General features: G+C 33.5%; 1 protein-coding gene across 1 annotated transcript; it reads left to right on the top strand.

The window, feature by feature from the left end:
• The first annotated feature begins 480 nt into the window (after window positions 1-480).
• On the top strand, window positions 481-25,337 carry LOC128246073 (uncharacterized). The gene is made up of 20 exons (XM_052964281.1): window positions 481-548; window positions 2,207-2,378; window positions 3,703-3,817; window positions 4,562-4,716; window positions 5,219-5,450; window positions 6,602-6,813; window positions 7,213-7,303; window positions 10,107-10,197; window positions 11,433-11,629; window positions 11,959-12,132; window positions 15,145-15,333; window positions 16,310-16,403; window positions 17,212-17,313; window positions 18,477-18,642; window positions 19,065-19,144; window positions 19,647-19,745; window positions 20,092-20,224; window positions 21,291-21,483; window positions 21,941-22,083; window positions 23,082-25,337. The coding sequence occupies exons 2-20, from the start codon at window positions 2,214-2,216 to the stop codon at window positions 23,202-23,204; spliced, it is 2,754 nt and encodes a 917-aa protein (XP_052820241.1). The 5' UTR covers window positions 481-548; window positions 2,207-2,213; the 3' UTR covers window positions 23,205-25,337.
• Window positions 25,338-25,855: the final 518 nt, after the last annotated feature.

Below are 25,855 nucleotides of genomic sequence, written 5' to 3' on the forward strand. Positions count from 1 at the left end.
CAAAACACACGTACAGTTACCCGGTACCGTATACTACCGTATGTTACTAGACTGTGTATCCGTACACATACCTGGATGACGTGGAGCACACAAGCACACGTGCACGTACCCTTACACATAACCGGATGACGAAAAAAGCAACACACGTCAGCTTACCCGTACACATACCTGGATGTCATAGAGCACAAAAACACGTACGTATACGTAGCTGTATACATACTTGGATGACGTGACACACAAACTCACGTACCCGTACCCGTACACATACCTGGATTACGTGGAACACAAAAACACACGTATAAATATCCGAACAAGTAGTCATTCTTTTTTAAAAAGTCCAGTAGATGCATTGTGATGTGTCTCATTTTATGAAAAATAATAGGCATGGCCTTTTTCAGTGAAGACAGCTGATAAGTCTGAAAGACACCACCCGGACACGAATGGCATGTCCAATATTTGTGTGATATAAGGTTATATAAACCCTGATAAAGGGATGATCGTCTTCAAACAGTATTTGGTCGTCTTCAAGGTTTCTTTCATAAGATCAAGTTAGGATATTTCTATCTAGTTTCGGATATCTCTAGTTGTGAATTTGGAAATACGTTTTGATGAAGAATCATTAGTAAAAAGACTGTACTTAAAATTGTACTTATGCAGGTTTTTATATAAACAGTGTTGACTTAAATTTTCAAACAAAGTTAGACATAAGTCGCGTTAACTTTTGCATTTATAGGATATAACTATAAGTCGTATATTAAGAATAATCAGTAATCACCATACTATTGGATGTTACACGCAGTATTCTATCACGAAAATAACAATCATTATTTCATTTATAATTATTATCATTATCATTATTATTTATTAATATTATTATTATTATTATTAAATTATTATTATTAATTATTATTATTATTATTATTATTATTATTATTATTATTATTATTATTATTATTATTATTATTATTATTATTAACAATAATTATTATTATTATTATTATTATTATTATTATTATTATTATTATTATTATTATTATTATTATCGAACTAATAGTATATTAAATAATCTTTGGATCTGTTTGAATATAATGAAAAATTATTTCTTCCTTTACTAATGCCTTTTGAAAAGTAATCTTCAAGACAGTATTTGAAGTTATTTTGTTCATTCATCATGATGGACTGTAATCAAAACGGAAATTTAACCTTATCTATTCACAATTTACTTATTTTGAAAGTTGCGCATAATTTGTATGAGTAACGTTCAACATTTTCGAACTATTATTCATGTTTGAAATATTCCCCTCGAAAAATATATCTATTTGGCATTTTATGAACCTTTGAACTGGATCTTGATGATAATTTAGGCTACTGGCCCCTATTTATCGAAAAACTTAAGCGTAACTTGCTTTAGGCAAGCCAATATCAATGATATAATAAGTAAAGTTTCATTTTGAAGTTACAAAATGCTATGTTAAGTTTTCAAGGATATGTTTTTGTTATATGCAATTAAGAAAATAATTAATGCAATTGCTATAAAATCATAGCACAATTTTGTTTAATAACCTTCAATTCTTATATCTAATCATAATTGTAGCGTCAATAAGGTGTTAATCAAAAATGTAATTCATGCACAAAAGATACGGTGGTTAATCAATATGAATCGATGTTCATATCTAAATGCACTTACACATCTTTGCATTCAAATAATTAATGACATACCTTAAGTATTGTAACTGCCTTTTAGGTAAATTCCATTCTCCAAACAAACAAATAGTTTATCATGATAATCTAATATAATTCCCTTTAATAGTCTGAAAACTAATTTATTACTTTATAGTAACCTGGTATTTTGACAGCAGTTTTATCATTTAAGATTGCATGAAATGTTAAATATCTTATATGTAAAAATAAACGACCGAAAATGGATATTTTTTTTATTATGTGTATCAGAGAGTACAAAAACACACTTTTTGTAATTCTCAGACCAAGAGATCACTCGAGGAACCGAAACGCTCGAATCAGATAGCTCGACTGGCCAAAATGCTTTCAAAATATCTGTTAACTAAGGGATACAACAGATTGTTTATCAAAGCGACAACAGTGTGCTTAGCTTGATCCGATCTAATAGAGGTAGTTAAGCTTGTTCGTGAATTGGAGATGTGATCTTGTCCCTGTCATTTACATGGTTTTATTTTTACTATTATAGTTTTACCATGCGGGAATACAATCATAAAAACGTCATACCAGCCATGTACCTAGTTATTGGCACGATCTTCCTCCTGGCGTCGGCATCAAAATATGGCTTTGCTAAGGCGCAACAACCACCGCCTACACAAACACAGCTACAGGCGATATATGTTCTTCAGCACTTGCTTAAGGTTTGTTTCGTTTTACTCTCCAGATTCTGTCCATTGGGCCGATTGTTTAGACTTTTGTTAAGCGTAACAACCCTGTTAACGAAAAAATTGTTGGCGTTCAAGACTTGGCTGTTCTGGAAGTTTAATGGACACAATTGTGATCTGCAGTATTTTCTAACACAAGAATCAAGACACCCTTTTCAACTGAAACTACTCTATTTAAAAAATGTGGGCACTTTATCAATAGTTCACATTTACAACCATTTCGTTAATAACGTTGTCAACTTTAACAAAGATCTGAACAATATGCTCATAATGTCGACGATACTGGAAATTACGAAGTTGATTTATATATACTAATGTTTTACAAAAAGGTTTTAAACTTTGTGTAATATGTTACCTTGTTTGCCTAATTTGTATTTCCTGAGAATGTCTCCGTGTGGATACCGAACTTTCTTGGCCATTTGCTTTAATCCTTTAATTACGTTTAATGTAGGTTTAGTTGCAACATAATTTATTCCAACTTCGTATCAAACATTATATTGCAGCATTAGTTTTATGCAAGTTTAAACATGGAACACTTAAACGGATTTAAACGAAAACAAAGTCTTTTGTGCCTCCCTGAGTTTTATTTAAGTAGGAGTTCAATATAATTGGATTCCAAAACCGACTCAGACACATCATGTGACTACTTACTGGTTTATTTGAATGCTCCAACGAACACAACATAAACGTTTTATCGAAATTAATGCTAAGGCCAAATAAAAAGAATGTTGTGGTTACTGTAAGATACTGTAAAAAGTGAACTCTAAGTAACAACAGGCTAGAAAATTAAGAAAAACATTTTAATTTAGAAAACAAAATTTAATATATGTTCAAAGTACATATATCTTTGTTTTTTTACATGCCTACACATCCAGATATAAATGTTGCCAAGACAGTAACATGTTTCGCAAAAAGATAGTGCCATGGTTGATATTTACAATGGAAGTAATAAGCGTTTTGTCATATTAAAATAAACTATTAAGATTTGATTGAGGGCCATGGCTTAAAAATGTGGTCGCCTGGGCAACGGAACAACTTCATTATTCAAGTACGTTTTTCCATAAGTATTTCCTGTTTTTTGCTGACTCGTTGTTGACTCGTTGTCTACTCGTTGTTCACTCGTTATCTACTCGTTGTTTACTCGTTGTCTACTCGTTGTTCACTCGTTGTCTAATCGTTGTTTACTCGTTGTCTACTCGTTATCATGCTTCCAATCGTTATCCTATCATTTAAATCGCTATTGGAATGGTTTTGGGTGTTAAGCTAATATTTTGATTAACTATCGATATTCCTCTTTCAGACGAACCCTGAGGTAGGAGTCCAATTAGAGATGTTACTACAAACCGCAGAAAATACGTCAGCTATTACAGCGGAGCAAGCAGGCATTAGCCCTATGGTTGATATGGCAATAAATGGTAAGGCATATATCTTTGAATAAAAGAAAATAATGCGATATTGTCTAAAAAAATGTTACCAATATGCTTGCCTATATTTTTGTTCAGAGTGAAAAAAATCTAATTATTCCAAACTAAAAATTACGATGCAAAAAATGTGTAAAATTATTGATTTATCGTTAATGAATATGCATTTTGTTCTGTCCTTATATTGTGTAAGCATATATCAAAAGAAAAATTGAGCAAAAAATCCGTTGCCAGTGTGACAGTATCAGCCAGGGATAATGAAAACACGTCTTGGATATAACCCTATACATGTATATTTTAAAACAAATATATTTCACAACCTTTGACTGATACTGTATACTATGTATGCTGACTTAAAAAAGTCTTACTTGTTTGACTGTATTAATGTTTTTGGTCGTACAATACAATATATATATATATAATTAAAGTAGGTTTTAGATACAGGCCCAGTCCCTGTTGTTAAAGTTAACATTATCATAATTCACATCCAGCGTTATATCAATTTCAATGGCTCTAGGGGCCTGTTCTCAAGCACAGAAAATTTCTGGCTCACCTTCACTGGCAAGTCTTCCAGAGATCTTTTGTAAGGGCAATGTATTTCACAAGACTAAGGATGTCTCACGAAAGGCAATTGTGGGAAGCCCAATTCCATTATTCTTCGTAAAAAGACCTGACAACTGATTTTCCTTTACATAGACTCTTATTGAATTAGTGAACACTAATTTCCTGTGTTTCCAGCGATCGGTGACATGTTGAAACCTAACAATGACACTGCCCAGATTGACCAAACCAACTATACACCAGGAGCCGTTGCTGCTGGAGGATTGAACGCTGTGAATTTACTTTCTCAATCTGCACTGCTTCAAGAAGTGTTGAAACTCGTCTCAGATCAGGTAAAATGCTCGGATTCAATTTGCAGTGCCAATTTGAAATAGATCCTAATCAAATAAGGCTAAGTGTATACTAGGTAACAGTGTTATTTGTATGCATAAACCCACTATTTGATTACACATTCAATCTTTGAACTCGTGTTCCACTGATCGTTTCGAATCAGTAATGCGATAGTTCATTGATAAAGCTATGTAGAACCGTGTGTGGTCTTTTGTGGTACTTTTATGTTTGTGTTTAACTGACGTTCCATGTTAATACCTTAATATAATAATATAAAACAATTTTCAAGCATGTGAACTCTGTGTTTCTCGTTGAGTGTCGTTCGGGTACTTTAATCTTGTGCGTCTTCACTGGGTTCACAATTTCATTTTTGACTCGTGTTATTGTCCCTGTAGTTTTCAATGTATAAGGGAATGTGTATATTTAAGATTTAAATAACGAAATAAATACATGTAACAATGTAGTCGTAATACATTTTTTTACTATAAAAATAACATTTTAAAGATTCAAGAAGGCCAAATCAAAGCTGCGAAAAACAACATAACCATTGGGAACAATATGGCTTCCTTATTTGGCCTAGTGAGTCCTCTGCAGCTCCTCAAAGACTTGGCTGGTAACCATCCGGCACGACAAATTTTACAAAATTCCCCGCAGGGATCGGTCAATGAAGAGTGTTTTAATGACCTTACCGATATGTTGGACTCGGCTGTTGCAGGGAAAATGTGGGCTTTAAGTAGTGAGTATAAGTTTCCTTACATGTATGTTATGTGTTGTGTTAAAACCTCTTTATTGTTCAATGCAAACTTTTACGTTTGTTTCCTTAGTTTATTGTCGTTTGGGACCCTGCCTTGTGCCTTTGAACATGTTTATTTTAAATGTTTACTACTGGGCTTGCCCCTGTAGTTTTCCTTGTAATATTATTATCTTCATACTACAAATGTATTATTACAAATCGAGGCAATATTTGGATAATGAAATAATGAATCTTAAATTTATCGTGTATTGATTGCATTTATTAAAATGTATGCAGTCTTCTGCTCCTTGTAAATTTGGTTTGTATGTAGCATAGTTTGTTTGTAAAAACCTATTGTTTTTAAGTATAACAAATGATATTTAATTGATGACAATATTTGAACAGTAAAATTAAAATTCATTATATAGTTATTGTCATTTATAACAATCTTTTGCAGTATTCTGGTACTTTATTATGCAAATTTCGTTTATCTTTCTTCACATGCATTCCCATGGCATTTCATGAGACCAAACACCATTGAATGTTTCATTTCTCATTAATTGAAGCACGTCTAAATTTGTTGTGTTTTGTTTGCTTCGCAAATCGATGATGTAAACAGAATATAGTCAATGTCCTATGTTAAAAATAGCACACGGACTGTAAGCATTGTCAGCAGTGGTTTATGCAAACATTTGTAAAATCACGGGAATTTATATTTTCGTATTCAGCGCACTGAATTATTAAAAGACTACCATGTTGTGTAGCTGTTGGTAAACAACATAATATATCTTCGAAAGGACAATGCCCTTATGTACAACCAATGCTATGAGAGGGCTTCTGGAGAGTATATGATTGGATTCTATTGTGCCTATATGACAGTTATGATAAATCATAAAATAGATTTAATGTTAATTGAAATAACATCTAGAAAGCCACGACCAATTGATAACGTTACGGTGGTTACACATGAAGTTGAACACTAGTTTCATCAAAATCAAGGGCTATAGATGAGATATGATGTTATACAGAACTAGTTCCTTCCCACCATCCTTTTCAAGTATTAACAGCGAAATGTCTGTATTGTTAGCTGATATTTTTACAAGTATTCGAGAGACCCACATAATTATGAATAGCAACACATTTTCTATATTCAGTGATTGACGCCGATGGAAAGCCAGCAGCAGGTATTTTCCGAGGCCATTTCTACTTCGTTGGTTCTTACGACGAATGCTACCTTGTGGAACCTATCATAAAGGCTGGTGATGTTATAGGCGGGCAAAAGCGGACTTCGTCGAGTAGTTTTGATACCAGATTTTGTCGTGTTGACATTGCAATTCCGGAGGATTTCATTGATTCATTACATGTAGTAAGTAATCAGTTACTCTGTGCTTAATTGTTTATGAATATCAAAGGCAATATTGCAAAAACAACACGACAGCAACATAACAGAATCCAACACACCTACAGTTACTATCATGCTATTATGTATTAACACGTTTCCCAACTAGAATAATTAAGATTAAAACATCCACACAGTACGGATAATATTCGCGTTTCCATATAATCAGCAATGAACGCTTTTCCATGTCAATTTCTAAAAGAAATCGCGATTTGTTAATACACTCTTTTAATTGATGTTACTTAGTCTACATGTATTTCTCTATAACAACGTTGATTGCTTTGGTGATGTAGTTTGTAAATTTGTTTCTTAATGACAACTATTGTCTTATAGTGTTTAATGTTATCTTATATTATCTTCGTACAGGACACCCATGGCATCCACCTGAAGGTCACGATGGGCTTGTGTGTGCCTGACTCGTGCCACAGCTCTGATGTTAAGGGGTTGTTCAGCCTTGGTTAGTCTGTAGCTACCGTTTTTTGTATATAACGTGTGTACCGATATGCATCTGCAATTACGCCGGTCCCATGTTTGCAAATGATCACTGATTTGACATTTGCAACACATGTCAATAACATCATTTATTGGGTTAAGTGAGTTATTTAGTGCATGTGCATGCGTACTTCGAGCTGAACACATTGGCATTTATTGGGTTAAGTGAGTTATTTATTGCATGTGCATGCGTACTTCGAGCTGAACACATTGGAAGTTTGCAAATGATCACTGATTTGACATTAGACAAATACTCATAAAAGCAAAATATAAACAAAATGTTTTGCTTCTTGTTAGTGATAAATATTTAACAATTTACACCACCGAATGTATCCAAAGAAATAACTTAGACCATTTGCCTTTCAAGAACATTGCACTGGGTTCAAAAATCTGCTTATCTGCTTCACATTTGAGATTGAAAATTGCTTTGAGTAATTTCGTGCACTAATTATGATCTCCGAATCTTGTTCCAGGACTAAATTTTGTTAAAGAGACATCCTTAATGTTCTTTCCTTGATTAATTGGTCGAGCTCTGACAACCATAATTCCATAAAGCAGATTACAATCACGAACTTGCCATTTAGTAACGAAAACAACACATGTCAATAACATCATTTATTGGGTTAAGTGAGTTATTTAGTGCATGTGCATGCGTACTTCGAGCTGAACACATTGGCATTTATTGGGTTAAGTGAGTTATTTGTTGCATGTGCATGCGTACTTCGAGCTGAACACATTGGAAGTTTGCAAATACTTTTGGTCTTCTAGAATATTAATTGTTTAGAAAACGAAAACTAACAATAACTATTGGTTGCCCAGTTAGAGCAGTGGTTAGGACATTCGCTTGCACCTGAGTGATTGGGTTCGATTCTTTACCTGGTCGCATGTAAGTTTGAGAAGATGTCACCAAAGCCGCACAAGTCGGTTTCGTCCGGGTATTCCGTTTCCCCCCAATACAAGACCGCACACTCGCGTAATATTGTGCCAAGAGTGAATAATATAATATTGTTATGACTTGTTTACAATTGTTGTAAATATAATGAGTTTAAGCAAACGCTAACCTTTACTTGATATAATTTTGCACCCAACAGTTACACAACACGTACGTTTAAATATGCCATTCACAAAAGAGGGAACACATTTATTCCAAAATATTTCAAAACAAAGGGTACAGTAAATGGGATTATTTAAAAAGTAATTGTCAAAATATAATCCAATGCTAATATGAAGCAAAGACGCACAAATCAATGAAATAATGTTACTGGCATTCTAATTAAAAAAACGACCTATCTGCTCAGAGTATAGCCTACTTTTTAAGGCATGTCGCACGAACATGACTTATTTATCGTTTGATTTAGGCCTTATCAGGACATAACATCAATGTAAGATTATATAAAGTTCAGGTCACACTACTTTTGTAAATGCAAGGTGCCGGTTCAAAGAGAGCACGAAATTATTAATGACATTATAATATTATTATGTTGATAATTGTATTGGTGCATATTGTATAATACTGAATCAACTTCAAATGTGTCTGCTTCTTTTTATGCTCAAACCTATAATAAATGTGTTTCTGTTCGTATTGTTATAAGCCTCAGTAGATTAATCAAATACATCATTGTTCTCTATTAAGTTTAACAACTAAATAGGTTCAATAATTGGAATGAATAAAAATAATATTTCAATTTCCTAGGAAGTCCATTTATCAGAACAGCAAGCATTGTCCTCCATTTTCTTCTGAATTCGAACGAAAACAAAGAAATTAATTTTGTTATTAAATATTCTTAAAATGAAACGTTAATTAAGGAAACAGTTTATACTTCAACAAATAATTGTCAAGCAAGCCAGGGGTGGAATACTACAATCTTAACCATCGGATTTTAAGCATCTCTTTAATCCCAAGCGTTCTATGTTTTCCTAAAGGAAATTATGGACAAACCAAGCTAAGAGACAATGATGATTAAGCGAAATTTTTCAAATCAATAATAGGTAAATTACTAAAATAGACTTTATACATTGAATAGTAAACAAGACCTCCTTCACAAAGACCTTGAGATATTTAAGTTAAAATCATGAATTGTTTTATTACACGCATAGTCGGCAGTATCAATCGAAGATGTGCAAGAACTAATTATGGATATATTTAAATATATAAAATCATTTTTTTTAATGAATCGATGAATCAATGATACTTGCATGTTTTCTTTTCTTTTATTGTTTTCCTTAGTTTGTAATCATAGATATTTGTACAGTGTTCAAAACGATACAATAGAACCCTTTTATGTACGTATGAATGTAACGTTGCATGTTTATATGGTGTTGTAACTACTGTTTGAATAAACGAAATTGTATATGGGAAAAAAATCAATGAATGAATGAATAAATAAATGAATTAATGCATGAATGAATGAATGAATCAATCAATGAATCATTAAATCAATCAATCAATCAATCAATCAATCAATCAATCAATCAATCAATCAATCAACATTCAATCAATCAATCAAATACTTTCCCCCCTTTATTAAAGATATAAGTGCTATAACACTGAGCAATGTAGAACAAGTAAACATGGAAAACATATTTAACGTATGGATTGTTACACAAATGTGAATTTAATTCAATAGATGTTTGAATTTGTATTCCAGTTTATAATAAAAAGTGTTTGTGTTTGTTGGACTATGTCTGACCAATACTAAAAGCTACGGTTACACGTGGATTTAAAGATTTGATAGAAGGTATCTTAAAGGTGTCAAATTTATTTCCAGACCAAGTAAAACAACTGAATTTAGAGATAGAGAACTCTTACTGTTATGAAGACACGGATTTGGGGACAGACGAATCTGCAATTGTAGCAATGTAAGTTGTAGTTACAGTATACAAATATAAAATCTTATAATGAAACGATCAGTTCAACGGTTAATTAATAAGTAATATGCATGTAGCCGTGAAGATAGATGCTGAAAGTAATGCATATTTCTCCAGGTAAACCTCGCCAAGCAAAATTGTATCTTATGGTATGTTAATTTTGCAAACAAGTTTAAAGTTTAAATCAAATAACCGAGATGTATTTAAAAAGAAACAATGAACTATCTTTCCAGTACTCACCCCTAAAGGAACTAGACACCATATGGCCCCAAACCCTGCATATACAGTATTTCCTACAGTATGGAATTGTCAATACGACCACTATGTGGCCGAAAGTACATCACTTAAAATGGTTTGAATAATATACGCAACAGTCATGTCGTACAACTCATTTTCTCAGCTGGGTTTCCCCGTTTCCGCGTGCTCTTTTCACACACTAACATACCAATAAGCATTTAAGCCAATGCGCTATCATTTTCAGCAGTGGTAATCTTGCGAAAGGTTCCATGATCTGTCGAGCTCTGTGTCTACGTTGTGTCGAGACAGTTATTCGTTTCCATGCATGCTGTGTGTATATTTAGCATGTAAAAGTCAGGTGACCAATATACTGACATTAGATTAAAATTTACTAAGTAGAAATACTCCAATGAGTTATGCATTGGAACAATACACTAAAACTTCGAAAGATAAACGAGTCGTTAAAATGTGATACATCAGTAAGCATTACACACGATATCAATTGTATGTAAGTTTTTGGCATCGTTCTTGCAATCGTATCATATGGTGTTTAATTCTTTTAAAACACGTTTCTTAAAAAAATAGATATATCCAAACCATAATGGTTAGAACTAGATCAGCTTGCTGCAGTTCATTTGTTAATATTTAAAATCTTTCAACAGTTATATTCGTTTGTTCTTTAACTGAAGAAGGTTTTGATATGACATTTTTCCACCCTCTGTATGTCAACATGAATGTCTATTGTTAATTCGTCTCTTTTTTGCTGTCATATAATATTGGTCATTAACTAGAGGACTACGTTATTATCCTGCGAGGCACAATGGGCAATGACGATACCCATTTCTTTATTTAATTTCAAACATATTGTAGCAGAAGATTTATTGATTACCAGGGCTATCCGTCGAGCCAACGTATACGTTTTGAATGAAAATTCATGTGAAGTTACTGGCAGCTAAACCAACACTTAGTAAACATAATTTCCTTTCCAGATGTGTATTGTCTTTCTTCGCCTTTCTCATTGTATTCGGTACAATCTGTGACATTGCCAAAAGAGGACGAGTATCAAAGAAACAGATTCCGAAGCAGGAAGAGAGTATATCTGAATCACGATATACCTCCATCATTGATGTCAATAACCAGCACCCCCAAACTACGTCCGTCGAAATCATATCCTCGGAAAAACAGGGTGATTTTGGATTTTTTTTAAATGTATTTATACTCATAAGTAAATAACTGTCTTACAAGCTTACAATGATCTATCACAATAATTAATAGTAAAATTGCTTTTGGAAGTAGATAATATAATATAATTTCGAACTTTTGCTTAAACAAAATCAATCAAATTAGTAGCGTAGTAGAAGCGGAAGTAGTAGTAAAAGTAGTAGCAGTAGAACAAATAGTAGTATTTGAAGTTGCAATTATAGTAGCAGCAGCAACAACAACAGCAGGAACATATTATTATTATTATTATTATTATTATTATTATTATTATTATTATTATTATTATTATTAAAGCTTCTGATTTCCCGCCAGCGTACATGCCACATAAGGAAAATTACAAAGGAGCCATAACAGAGTTCAATGGTGACATCCCAGCAATGAGTAATGGAGCGGCCCATGCTCAGAACAATGGGGTTAAGAAAGGGAATGTAACTAGCTCTCATCTTAAGGAAGACATCAAGAATCAAGGTAAATGCAACTTGATTTTCCTATTCAAGAAAAACTGGGGCCATCATACCTCAACCTCTAATCATGTGCCATTTTTAAAATAAATTATCATTAACGGTTGGAATTTCAGGAGTAAATTGGGAACCGGCAAGGCTTCTTTTTCCGCTAGTATTTTAATTATTAACAGTCAGTAATAAATATCGAGCCAGAGTAACCAAATTGTATGTCATCAGTGTTAGAGCATCGTCATTTGGGTCATATATATCTGGCAAGGTAATGTCCCATTCCAGTTATTTTTTGATGTTGACTTATTACTTATTTAATTGTGCTTACAAGACACATTTGCCAGAACACTTAAGAATAATTTGACCGTAGCATATACAATTTATGAAATTCATACAAATGTTTAAGAATATTTTTTTCTGTTCAATAAACTAGATTTATTTCGAAACTTCATTAGGTTTTGAGATTATTTACAGTGTCTCAAAACTACAATGAAAATTGTCTGTCGCAATTTACGATGGTTTAGAAATGCAATACAAAATATTGAAAATACGACATGAAGTCCGGAAACGAAATGATTATATACTTTTTTTACAAAAAACAAGCATATTTGAAATCAATCAAACACGGGCGTTAAGCGACAATAAAACAATTAACACAAGAAGTGAGGAAACAAAAAAAAGTGATAATTAAAGGGAAACCAAAATAAGTTTATGTTGTCGTGCGGTGTTGTGTATCGCTGGATTTGGATATATTCTCTTGTGAAGTTGTGTGTCGCTCGTTTGGTATATTGTGTCCTGTGAAGTTGCTTTTCGCTCATGTTATCGTGTGGCATTATACGTCGATCATGGCTAAAATGTTGGCTGCTGCGCTCACCTCTTTTTTCCATTGTGTGTCTGATATTGTTTATAGATACTGATAAAGGAGATTTCGACTCATAGCACTGACAAAATTGATCGTGCAATTCTGGTTGACTCAACAGTTTCCCATTAATGATATTTTCTTCCATACAGTAGAAGTGTCTCTGGGCCGGCATTCATAACACATCTTTATTTCATAACTAATAAGTCGATTTTTTAAACTTTTAAATAAAAAGTGTAAATGATTTACGAATAAAGCATGTAAATTCAATAACATCTGTAAGACCAACTTCCAAAAAAATACCTGGTATGAAATCCTGACTACCACTGAGATACTAAGGGAAATGACTTTAGTCAGGAAATGACTTAAGATGTTTTATAAATACCGACCCAGGTCTATTATGTGCCCGCTCGTGATGCGTATGTCTTAAAGTGCGTAGATAAAGGTTTGACTACAAGTCTTGTCCAAGTAATTTGTATTTGATAGTATTTTTAGATACAACATAAACTGATAATTAATGACGTAGCCTACTAAAGTAGACGTGAGATATGATTAAGTAAAATCTACCATGTAGCTAACGGCTCATTATCACAGGAAGGAAAATGAAAACAGGGATGAAAACTACGAACAATTTTGTTGTGCTAGTTAATGTATAATGAGGTCGTAATTACATCTGGAGCAATTAGCAGATTGCCTTACTCAGTAGTCCTGCCTAGCTATTATTCTTGTTTGACATTAACTATATGCATCTTTTGTTTCTACCAAAGTTAATTTGTTTTGTCAGCCCCCTGAGCTTAAGCCAAATGTACAAAGTCGTGTAAAATTGAAACATGAATTATTCATAAACTCAAGAGTAAACTACAGTTGGTGTAAGTATACTATATTGGGAACATTTATTTCAATTAGATTCAACGTAACATTTATAATACAAGAATTTCTACATTTTTTTTTAAAATCTGCGAACAAGTTTCGTTAAGGTCAGTTCTCCTTCAGTGAAAACAAATTAGTTTATGAAAATCGCAGATGCCATTGTTTTAAAAATGTATAGTTTTGAGAAACAAATCCCCTCTATATTAATTGATTATTAATTGCTATACCAGACATCCTTTAAACTATGATAGAAGTTCAAGAACTTCGCATAAGTATTTTTGCAAGTTCTAAATTTTATGACATTTTGAAATAATTTTGTTTAAATTTCACTTAAAATATTTATAATGTATTAAAGTCAATAAGCTCTTCTAACAGCACTCGTAAATCAAATAAGTGCACACAAAGTTCAGAAATGCAAATATTACACTTCACCTTTGGTGACAAAATGAGGGTGTCATACATGTGAATCTAAATCAAACAATTCCGTTTAATAGTTGGTACAGCAGCACATTCTTAATCTTTAAACTACTCCGCGCCTCCCATTGAGCATCCGAGATTTTTGAATTTTCGGCCGATTTCTTTGTATGTTTTCAACCAACACAATATCCGTAAAATGAAGTGGTCAGCTGTCAAAATTTGAAGGGCTTCGTCTACTGAAAAGTGTAGAGTAGAAAAGAGAGCTACATGATTGAAAATATTATTAAATAGTACTGAAGCCTTTCAATTAATACCTAATTTTATTTTAAATGTCATTGTTTTAAGTAACAAAAATGACAAAATCACCATTTTTAAAAATAAGTATGACTTAACAATTTAAGGAGATAAAAGACAATATTCAAAATAGGCTTGGTAACTTAGACTTCTGTGGTCTGTTGTGTAGTTTAATGTTTTGAAATGTGAGTTGGGTTTGTGGTCCCCAAGCTACACAAATTTGTTTCCACAAGTATTTCGGTTCCGGTTTAACCCACTACACAATATCGCGTGACATCGTGCCAACGTGAATTAATATAATGTTTGTATTTACGTGTTTCACAATCGTTGTACTAAATAAACTTACAAACTATCTAAAACTGTCATATTAAGCACATGAACACATAAAAAAATCTTATTTGTTATGTGCGTACATGCATTTTTAAGAACAAATACAATAAGAAGAACAAAACATTACTTCCAACTTTTCAGTAAATGGGGGGCAGGTAAAAACACATGCATAACATAAAACAATCCATTTGTTTAAATCAAGTAATAATATTTGGATTATTTTTATACTTATACTAATTAATTACTTGTTATTTTCAGATTCTCTCATTGAACGCATATTCATGTGTTTTTCTGTGTACACAAACGCTCCCAAACTACTAAGTGCACATACCGGAAGTGGCGCAATTACGTGTGTGCATGGGATTCGCTTCCTGAGTCTGACGTGGGTTATACTCGGCCACACCTATAACTACGGAATTCTCTCACAGGACGAAACATTTACAGCAGGTAATACAAATAACATAATACTAGTTAAGTAAAATAATAACATGTATTACACATGGTTAAGGAAAATCAAATTAAGTAATTTTTTACTGCCTTTTTAAAACCATGGATGACTCATATGTTTAATATTTATGATAATTACCCTGTTGATCAGCTCGAAGATAATTGTCATACAAGTAGTCTCGCTATAACCGTCACCGGCGACGTCATCTGCATTTAACTATTTCAAGCAAATACAAAGTTTTCCCGTAACAAAACGCATACTCGTGTCTGAAACTTATATAGCTCTTGCTTTTAATTTATGTAAACGTTATGCCCCTTTTTACAACGGATGACCGTTGACCTCCTCTTGTGACGATTTGCACCAAACTGAAGTGTATGAGGGAGGTGTGATGGGGGCTGGAGATGGGCTCTTACGCAACAAGATTTTGTTTTATCCTTGGTCGCAACAATAATGTTAATATTTTGTAACTGCATATTTACCGGTAGGCTTGCAAATGTGGTATATACGAATATGATATATTACACTTTTTTTTTCTCACATTGTTGAACGTTTCATCGCTAGCAGTGCAATGGTAGCATATATGCGAGTGATTCTTAAGTTTTCGTTTAAACATAATATGAGCATACATTAACTCCCATATTGGCATGTGGATGGAACTAAACCGTTCATTGACTAATATGCGAATAAAGTACAACGCTATACACTGATTTAGCACTCTCGATATTGAATGTTGTCCTTGACAACATGGTTTAAATTAGTAACGTTGTCCACAGACCCCGTGATTTAAAGCTGAAGCTCAAGTATGCAGGAAATATTACTTACATAGAGAAAGTTCTGTCATAATAATAATAAACACCCAACCTTTTATGTCACGGCATTGACTCGTTCCTGCAAATGGTCATAAATGGCCATACTGTTGACATTTTTCTAAATTGTTGTTGTTCGGGACACTAAAAACGTTTTATTTGATTTCAGACAATCTGTTAGACTTCGTACCCATCTACCAAAGGTTCACATTTCAAGCTGTAATTGGTGGTGGATTCGCTGTGGACACGTTCTTCGTGCTTAGGTTTGCAAAATAGTAAAACAATTATTTTGAGCATAAAAGTAAACAGGGTTCATTTCGGGTTCTCGACTTTACCTAGACAAACACACGTACAGCTTATACATTGGTACATAGGCAACTATTTTAAGGTATTCAATGTATAATTTCATCGAGCCATCGGTGACAATGTTACAGATTGATGCCTTATGCTCCATTCTACTTTTTGTATGAAAGGGTATTGCCTACTGATTATAAATGAATATTTTAAATGACTTAAGTGAGATAACTGATAAAGTTTTCTAAACTGAAATCGAACATGCAAAGACTTCGTTTGCAATCGTTAAAGCCAATACAGTGTATATGATATATCTATTTCAGTATTATTTTACATATCCTATTCCTACTCAAACAAACTTTTTCAAATAATACAGTATCACCATGCATCAAAACAGTTACATTATGTTACATTGTCATTGAATGGCTCAAACAGTTTAATTGTGTTCCTTTAAAGAATTGATAAAAAATATGAAAAGAATACCCGATAATACAAGCAGTTCGGTAATACAAACCATTTCAACACATTTTAGGTATTAGCTATGATAACCGGTAATATCTATTACACAAGAGCAACGTTTGTCCACCAATAATTCTACTCATATCCATGTTTATATTACTTTTCACAACGACTTTTCATTTAAGTACAGTTATTGCATTATTGAAAACTGATTGCGTTATAACATTTCTATTTTCTGCTCACATGCAAATTGATAGTGAATCAAAAATGTATATTTTGATATTCCATCAGTTTTATAAAAACCTGTAAATATTTCAGTGCTTTCCTTGTGACATGGCTCCAGCTGAAAGACATTGCAAAGCGCACGAAAAAATGCAGCATAGGTCATTTCATCATGTATTATTTCCATCGGTTTTGGAGGTAAATACTATATTATGTTACTGGTAATCTCGCTTTGTAAGCAGTTTTAAGTTATAAACAGATGTAAACTAACAACTAATTAGAGCGCTTGAGCTCAACGCCATCGCTGGTTTGTTTGTTGTGGCCGGTTATTCGGCCGATAAATAGACCAACGATAGATAATACCAGAGTTTACGGCCTTGCTTTTCATGTCTGTAATGTCTCTGGAAACGTATGTTTCATTTTATCATCTTGAAACGGTTTTGAGCTATGGTCAAGGTTAATGTTGTTGTGCAGCGACACCGACGATGACACAAATGCAGCCCCACTACCCAAAATGTTTTCTTCCAAAAACAAGACGAGCGAACTTTGTTTAAACTGAAACTGGCAAATTGTGGTTAATTACGCCTTTTTTGCTTTCAATGCCATCATTTCAGAAGCATATTTAGATAAATAAACATATATTTCCTCAAATTCAACTATTTCCTTAACACAGTTTAACTCTTACGGATGAAAGAGTTATGCTCAATGCCAACATTTTCAATTTAAATATAGAAACTTAACGGTTTGATTCTGGCTTGTCTTCATATATTCTATTAAAGTATTGCTGTCTACCTTTAAAACGTAAAATCTTTGTGTTGTTGCAATTGATGAATATCAACATATGTCGCTAAATGCAAATCTAGCGTACCCTAAAGTTATCGAGAGTCAATATGGTAGACCAATCAAGCCAAGAATGCATCATCGCCCATCAGCACTGGCATGACATTGAAATATTATTCAATAATATGTTGTTGTTTTTTTGCAATAAGTAGTATTACCACGTGTCATGGCAACACGCTGATGCATGACCATTTGGAACTTTAAAGGAGTCTCTAATCGTTCATTATTTGTTAGACAAGTGCTGATAACAGGGAGAAAATAACGATAAGAAACTCATATAGAGCTTGAACTTATCTCCTTCGGTATTGGATCTTGTGATTTGGTTGACGTGATTGAATCTTGAAATCTTTGATATACTTATGTTTTATAAATGTGTGTCATCAATATTGATAAAGTACGTCTAGCAATCGGTACAAGTCTAGCTCTTTGGATAGCAATGAAATAAAGATTTTTGAGTCTTAAGTCTCCAACTAATACTCTTTTGTGAATGTGGGCACTGAAGTGGACATTTCCAATCTCAGGTTAACCCCAATATACATGCTGGTGTTAATGGCGTTTGGTTGCCTGTACCAATACCTGGGATCTGGACCTTTTTGGCCCAGTAAGATCTGGGCAGCTGAACATTGCAAGACAAATTGGTGGACCAACCTGCTTTATGTCAACAATCTCGTAGGCACCGACGCGCAGGTATGTGGGTGGAGTTCCTTTTACAAGTATAGTGGGTCTTGAACAACTGTTTTATGGTGACCATGCAATACCGATCTATACCAATATTCAATAAAATTGACTTAAAATGTTTGTAATATGGTTAATACTCCTATTTTTACATGATCCACATTTAGCTAAATGAGGATATAGTTGTTTGCAACTGCTGGAATGCAACCAACAACAATAGAGTCTCACGTATCAAAATGGTTTAACTTAGAGAAACGAAACAATGTTATCAGATTAACAAACATAATAAAAATCATTCTTAATAATATGTGTTCGATGATTAAAAAAACAAATCAAAGAAGAAATATCAATAGCATTGGATTTATGCATCTACTTTGTTTGGAAGTTCATGAGTATATATTTTTGAAAGTTCATGAAGTTCTGTTTTGCTTTAGTGCATGGGTTGGTCATGGTACCTTGCAGTCGATATGCAGTTTTATGTCATCACTCCAATATTCTTGGCTCTCATGTACTGGTAAGTTCGCAAATAATACATGTATTTACAGTTGTTCACGTTATTTTGCACGTGAAAGAGACAATAATATGAGTTATTGCTCATTTACATTATACTTATGTTATATTTCCGGCTTATGCCATATTTACAATAATACCAACTTCTGCTTGTTATGGTATACTATTCTTGAAGGAATACTTAAAAAGGATTTTATAAAATCAACGAAAAAGAGACCGCTTCTCTGGTGTTTTATATAGTATATCAATAATATTTCAAGATTATCAAAAGGCATGCGATTATGTAGAGCGGCCTTTCATGATAATTTATTCGGAGAATTTCAAACTACGGGCAAAAATTATCTCCTTTAACAAAATGACTTCCCGAGTTAAGAATAATGGACAGTTTTGTTGTTTCAATAACTGTTGAAGCAGTCATCAAGGAAACAGAAGATAGTTATACCGGGTGGGGGGGGGGGCGTTGTTCCGCATTTTTAATACTCTTTCTGAAATTGTTCTGTTAACAGGAACGTGGTAGCTGGAATAGGGGCCTCGGTGGCACTCTTAGCAACTGGCATTGGTATCACATACTGGAAGGAACACGAGGTCAATGGAAACTTTTTCACGTAAGGTTCATTTGAAGTGTTTATGTTTGTCTCCCATAATGTAGTTTACACAGCCTTCATAACAACTCTCGCTCTAGAAATGCATTTTCACTTTTTCACTCACAAGTTTAAATCATAAGGTATTGTAAAAAATTTGTTGCACATTATTTATCAGGACTTTGTTGTACATATTACCTTTCTCATGTTACATTACTTTTAACTACATTTGTGTATTTCTGATCCAAAATATATTGTCCCGCGTCTGAACGTGAGAATGTCAAACATATTTAAACAAATATGTTTCCTTTCAAAATAAAATTAATTTTGATATCATAAAAAATTCATAATTAACATCTTCAACCAACAGCATGCTTTCGGACGGTGGTGACTATTGGAAAAATGTATACACCGTTCCCTGGTGTCGTGTTGGGTGTTGGGCTATAGGTATGCTGCTAGGTCTCATCATCTACAAGCGAGGAAACAAGCCTTTAAAGAGCAAGGTAAAAAGTTGATGTGCGTTGTACGTGATGTTTATTAACCGATAATACAAGGAACACAGTGACATGCCCAGTACTGCAATCGTCACAAAGGGCGAGCGCAGCATGACTGCATAGATATTGAGCATATATCTTATCATTTACTTATATTTTTTACCTCATTATATATTCTTCAATGTATTTTGTAAGAAACTCAAAACTTTATTTTGCAAGAATTATTTTTACATAGCAAATTGTAGGTTTTTAATTGGCGGTAACCAAAACAATTATTTATTTTTATATGTATATGATCTTCTGAATCTGTAGTCATGTGACGCTGTGCTTCTCTCTTGAAGTGCCCTTTATGAACAGCATTTTTTGTTAAATTGTTGGTCCCTTGGCACCACTTTGTAGTTTCAATTACATTTGTTGATGTTTTTGCCATAATATGAAGCAGATTTCATAACAGTACAGTTCAGAAAATGTTGTATCATTCCTTATCTATACAAAACGTGGTTCAGCAACATTTGGAACATTATGATTGTTAATATGCTCATGCAAACGGCAACTCAATGCCAGTTGTAAGTTGAGCGTATGAATTAATCATAATTATGAATACACGCACATGCACAAGATAAGAAGCATCCTGAAATTACAAGTAGTGAAATGAACGCATACAGAAAGAAAGCTACGATTGATACATATAATTACATTGTAGTCTATCTAAACAAGCAAATCACTATAGATCCATCTTTATACATGGCACTTTAAGTTCATACGATCGACCTTTATATAGTAATGTCGATACACTATTTACAATTGACGGATTTTACAGTCGTTTCAGTTGATTGGCAAGAAAAGCAAAAACATGCCTTTTGTCCAACACAAATGTCCTTAATTATGCGGATATGACCACAAAAAGAACTATTAAACAGATAACATCTAAAATGTATAAGCAAAATCATATTTATATCGAATAAGAAAACGATACGTTACATCAAATCAACAAGCAACGACAGAAAATTTACAAAAAGTGATATTCTGACTCAACTGTATAAGTATTACATATTTTACGTTTTCTGTAAAATAGCTGGTGGTGTTTGGAGGCTGGTTAATGGCAACAGCAACTGGACTAGCAATAATCTACTCCCCGCATAGTGAAAACAAAGATGGTGGCGAGGAGTGGTCACCAGTTCAAAGAGGGCTGTATGAGAGTGTGGCTCGTCCGGCTTGGGGTATCTGTGTGGCCTGGGTGATCTTTGCGTGTCACACAGGATGCGGAGGTACAGGGTTTGATATTTTAGCATGGTTATAACTCTTGTATATACATCTCATTAACGCAGTCTTAACCGGTCATATTAAACCAGTATTTGTATCAGTAGTTTCTAAATTATTTTTGCTGTTATTTACGCGGGATATAGTCTTAGGTCTCATTGGCAAACGCAGTGTTTCTTGTCAACCTCAAATGTATAATGCTTAACATTTGTTAAAAAAAATAACGAATACATGTTGTTCGCTCTCAATGTCAGATTAAGTCTCTTTTGTTCGTCTGAACTACTCAGCCTTTTTTGTCTATTCTTTTTGTAAACTACTTCACATTTGTTTCAGAATTTATGAATCGGCTGACCTACTCAACCTTTCTTGCCTATTATATCTGTAAAATATTGTCCACATGTGTTTCAGGGTTTGTGAACATGTGCTGTCATCAAATATGTTTACTATAGCTTTCGTTTGTTTCAGGATTTGTGAACAGTGTACTTTCATGGTCGGGTATTGTCCCCTTGTCTCGACTGACCTACGCAGCCTATCTTGTTCATCCTATCTGTATGATGGTCTACTTCTTCTCCAGGAGAGTCATGTTCCACGTAAACGATTACAATGTGGTCAGTAAAAGCTTCAATCAGTTTTATTCCTTTATGTACTGTGTGATTCCTATTTACTGCGTCGTCAAGACAATGAATGATTTGTTCAAATGTCGGTAAAGCCTTGCATGAGGAACCAATGATCCATTTTTTGATATAACAGCTTTATTGCTAGATTGAAGTCAAGGAAATCGTTCAATGAGAAGCCTTTTCATTTATCCACACTAGAAAAATTGCTTTGTTAAAGTGACACTCTTATTCAAAATCAATACATACACATGTGAAAAAAATTATAAATTTTGAGTCATACACCCTCAACTACTTACTAAATAATGTCTTTATGGAAATTATTAATTACTGCTAACAAAATTGTAGCCGTATATATGATAGCAGAAAGCGCAAAAATATTAAATGATTGGTGAATGCTTAAAGATTTACTGCGATTTAGTATGGTCTTATAAGGTAGAAATACCCTGTTTTCTGCACATTTCTTTTAAAACTCGGTATCCTTCATAAGAACCATTTTTTCGACATTTGTTCATCCTTTTGGGTATACTAAAACAATTGTATAAAATGTGTAAAATTTAATTTGGGAGTAATTGTGCATCTTTAAGCTCTGCCTATTTGTTACTCCTCCGATATTGGCCAGTTAATAAGAAAACGAAGAAAACACCCACAGAAAAACAACAACACAAGTATATGCACATTGACGAGCAATATATAAGCTTTATTTAAAAATTTGCGTTTCATACAATGGCTAGAAAGACAATTTACTCGAAGATAAAACAGTTGATAACTGTGTAAACTATGTGTACACTTTTTAACAGTTGATTTTTTTACCGCTCCATTTAAGTAATACATACAGATGCAATTGATCATTCCATTAATAATATTGGAGTTACATTGTGTGAGAACATTGTTTACTCAAATTGGTTTGAAAATATCTTGCATAAGGTAATTTTGCATTAAAATAATGATATAAATTGAGTGTTTCAGTGATGTGTTTACCATTTTTTCAGGTGTATCTGTTCTTCGGACACTTCTGTATCACATACATGGTATCGTTCGTCGTGTCGTTGGCCTTCGAGGCTCCAGCAATGGCCTTAGAAAAACTTTTGTTCAGAGGAGGAAAACGTCACTAGCACAATCACCATTGCACGCACTAATTTTACGGTTACATTTTCGTGTGAACTACTTTTTATACACTATGCCATAAAAGTATGTGTACATTTTACAATTTTATTTTAGAAGAGGAAAGTGAAGTAAGCGAGGGTCAACCAGCCTTCATCATACAACTTTCAAGTGAGATTTCGCAAACGCTTTTGTACTTAGCTGGAACTTGTACTTAGATGTAATACTTCGCAAATTAGTTAAAGTGTCGCTTACTTTGTCGCAAGGGTTTCATGGAACGAATTATTTGCATAAAGGAAGAAAACGTTTCTACTACAAACAAATGAGGCTATCAACATAAACAGTTCCTTGTCAATGGCATTCAGTGTCGGGGATCGGAGCTACATTATGTTGCATTAAGAATTAAAGCGGTTTGTACAGCAGAATAAGGGGGTTCGATTATTTATTGTTAATTTTGCATGACTATGATTGTAGATCTATGTACCAAACTATTATATTCGAAAAATCTTGTATGTATGCTATAATAATTTTATATGTTCTTGTATTGGATTCCTGTATTTTTCATTGTATTATTGGTGGCTATGTTCATATTTATGAACGACTCCAATAAAAGCGTTTCAACTCTTCTAGTCCAATGTAAAACCATCCGTTAAATGTGTGTTCCGCAAATGCCCGACCTTAATCATATAAGGATGTAAAGATTTATTATTTTGTGTATTTGGCCAAATATCTATGCGAAAAGCTACAGAAACAAGCTCAATTGCAAAAAATAAATAAACATAAACCCGGTTTAATGGCACTGGGTAAACGCCAAAGACATTTAACATAAAATCACAAAAAAGAAACATCACGAAACTCCACAAGCAGCACAGTGCAAACATACTATATATAAATAAACTAGGTATGTTTATCATATATTGTTAGGTACCGCATTTGAACAGAGCCAATGTTAGATTTGAGGCTAATGTAGCCAAAATCATAAACCTTTGCAAAATGTCAATAACTTACCTTCGACTGGTTTTGCATATTTAATTGACTTGGTTAATGATAAAAATTGCATAAATAATAACCAAACATTGAACATATTGGCTAACTTTGACCAAACCAAAGAGTTAATATGTATATACAATTGGCAACTTGGCTTGTCACTATGTTTCTTTTAGTCTTATAACAATTGTTACATGCTACAAAATAGTATGCCTAATCCTGGTTGTCAGCAAAACCGCGAAGGGTATTTGGTTAGTCGTATGAGCCATTGCAATCAAACCATTTGTGAGTTTGTATGCGTGATGTTAACATAATTAACTTATATTGTATTAATAATGCTATCATATGATGATTTACCTATTGGTATTAAATATAGTGCAAATCGATTCATTCATAAAAAGTGCTTTTGTTCAAGGGAGGAAATGGCACAAACATATTTCCGCAAAATTGTACTTAATCCTGTCAGGGCCATCGCCAAGTGTATTCGTTATATCCGTGACTCTTGTTTAGATCAATGTATGCAGCAATTAATGCGGGGAAGCGAAAGGCAAAGCAGCTTTCAAAGAAACAATCCAGTGTAAAAAAGGGTGCGCGGAAAGAAATCTCGTTTCTTTTTTATGTGTGACCTCATATGGTTTTCTGCATAAAATTATCGAAAACAATATGCTATGATGTACATTGAAACCTAGCGTTTTAGATTTCTTGGATCATTTCGAGGAGCGAGTCACAAAGAGGCGATGGCCAAAACAGGATTTCGTACAATTGTTTTATTTAGCTTGTCTTGTTTAATGATGATATTAGTAAGTTTTAATAGGAACATTGATTTCTATCTTAACTAAACAATAGGCCAGCCATTGATTATGTCTATCGCTTCACCTGATTTTAATCATTAACGATTAACTGCTGATTTACTGGAGAGCTTGAGAAATACTGCTAATCATTGGAGAAGAAAATCTTGACCACTAAATAACCGTATTGTGCTTTGTTGTTTTATTTATATATATATATGTGTGTTTGTTAATGGACATTCTATCCTTTCTTTTAATTAAATCTGTTTATTCGATACAAAATATTATTAAACAAAATAGATCTTCTTTTTACTTTTCATATCTGTATATGTATTTGTTTATGTTTGGGACCGCGATGCCTTTGTTTAAGACGTGTGATAAATAAAAAAACAAAATATGTTATGTTGTGTTGGTGTGGTATTGTGGTGGTACTGGTGGTTTCGTGGTAGTGATTATGGCTGTGGTGGTTGCAATAATGTGGTGGTGGTCATGGTGTTGGTGGTGGTGATGTTGGTGGTGGTGCTGACTGTGGTGGTAGTGGTGATGGTGGTTCCGGTGTTGTGATTTGACCAAGAGGAGCTAAGCTCTCATGTGCCTATGTTAATTCTTTGAGTCGAGGAGAGATATAATACTATATGAATAGTACAATCTAAACAATTAAATTAAACTTAACGATTGGCCAGGCTTATACTTTAATAAAATCATCGATTTGATTGTTTCTTTTTGTAAATTCGCTATCCTTACGTGTGCACATTCGTGTGGACTATTGTGTGGATCTTACTAATCGAAGTGTGTGTGGAATGAACATCGTACCAATATTGAGGGAAAATCTGTGGTCTGCTTCCCACCGTTTTTGGTAGGCCCGTGCAAAGCAAGTTATCACGTTG

The sequence above is a fragment of the Mya arenaria genome, chromosome 9 (assembly GCF_026914265.1).
Source record: "Mya arenaria isolate MELC-2E11 chromosome 9, ASM2691426v1".
Lineage (NCBI taxonomy): Eukaryota > Metazoa > Mollusca > Bivalvia > Myida > Myidae > Mya > Mya arenaria.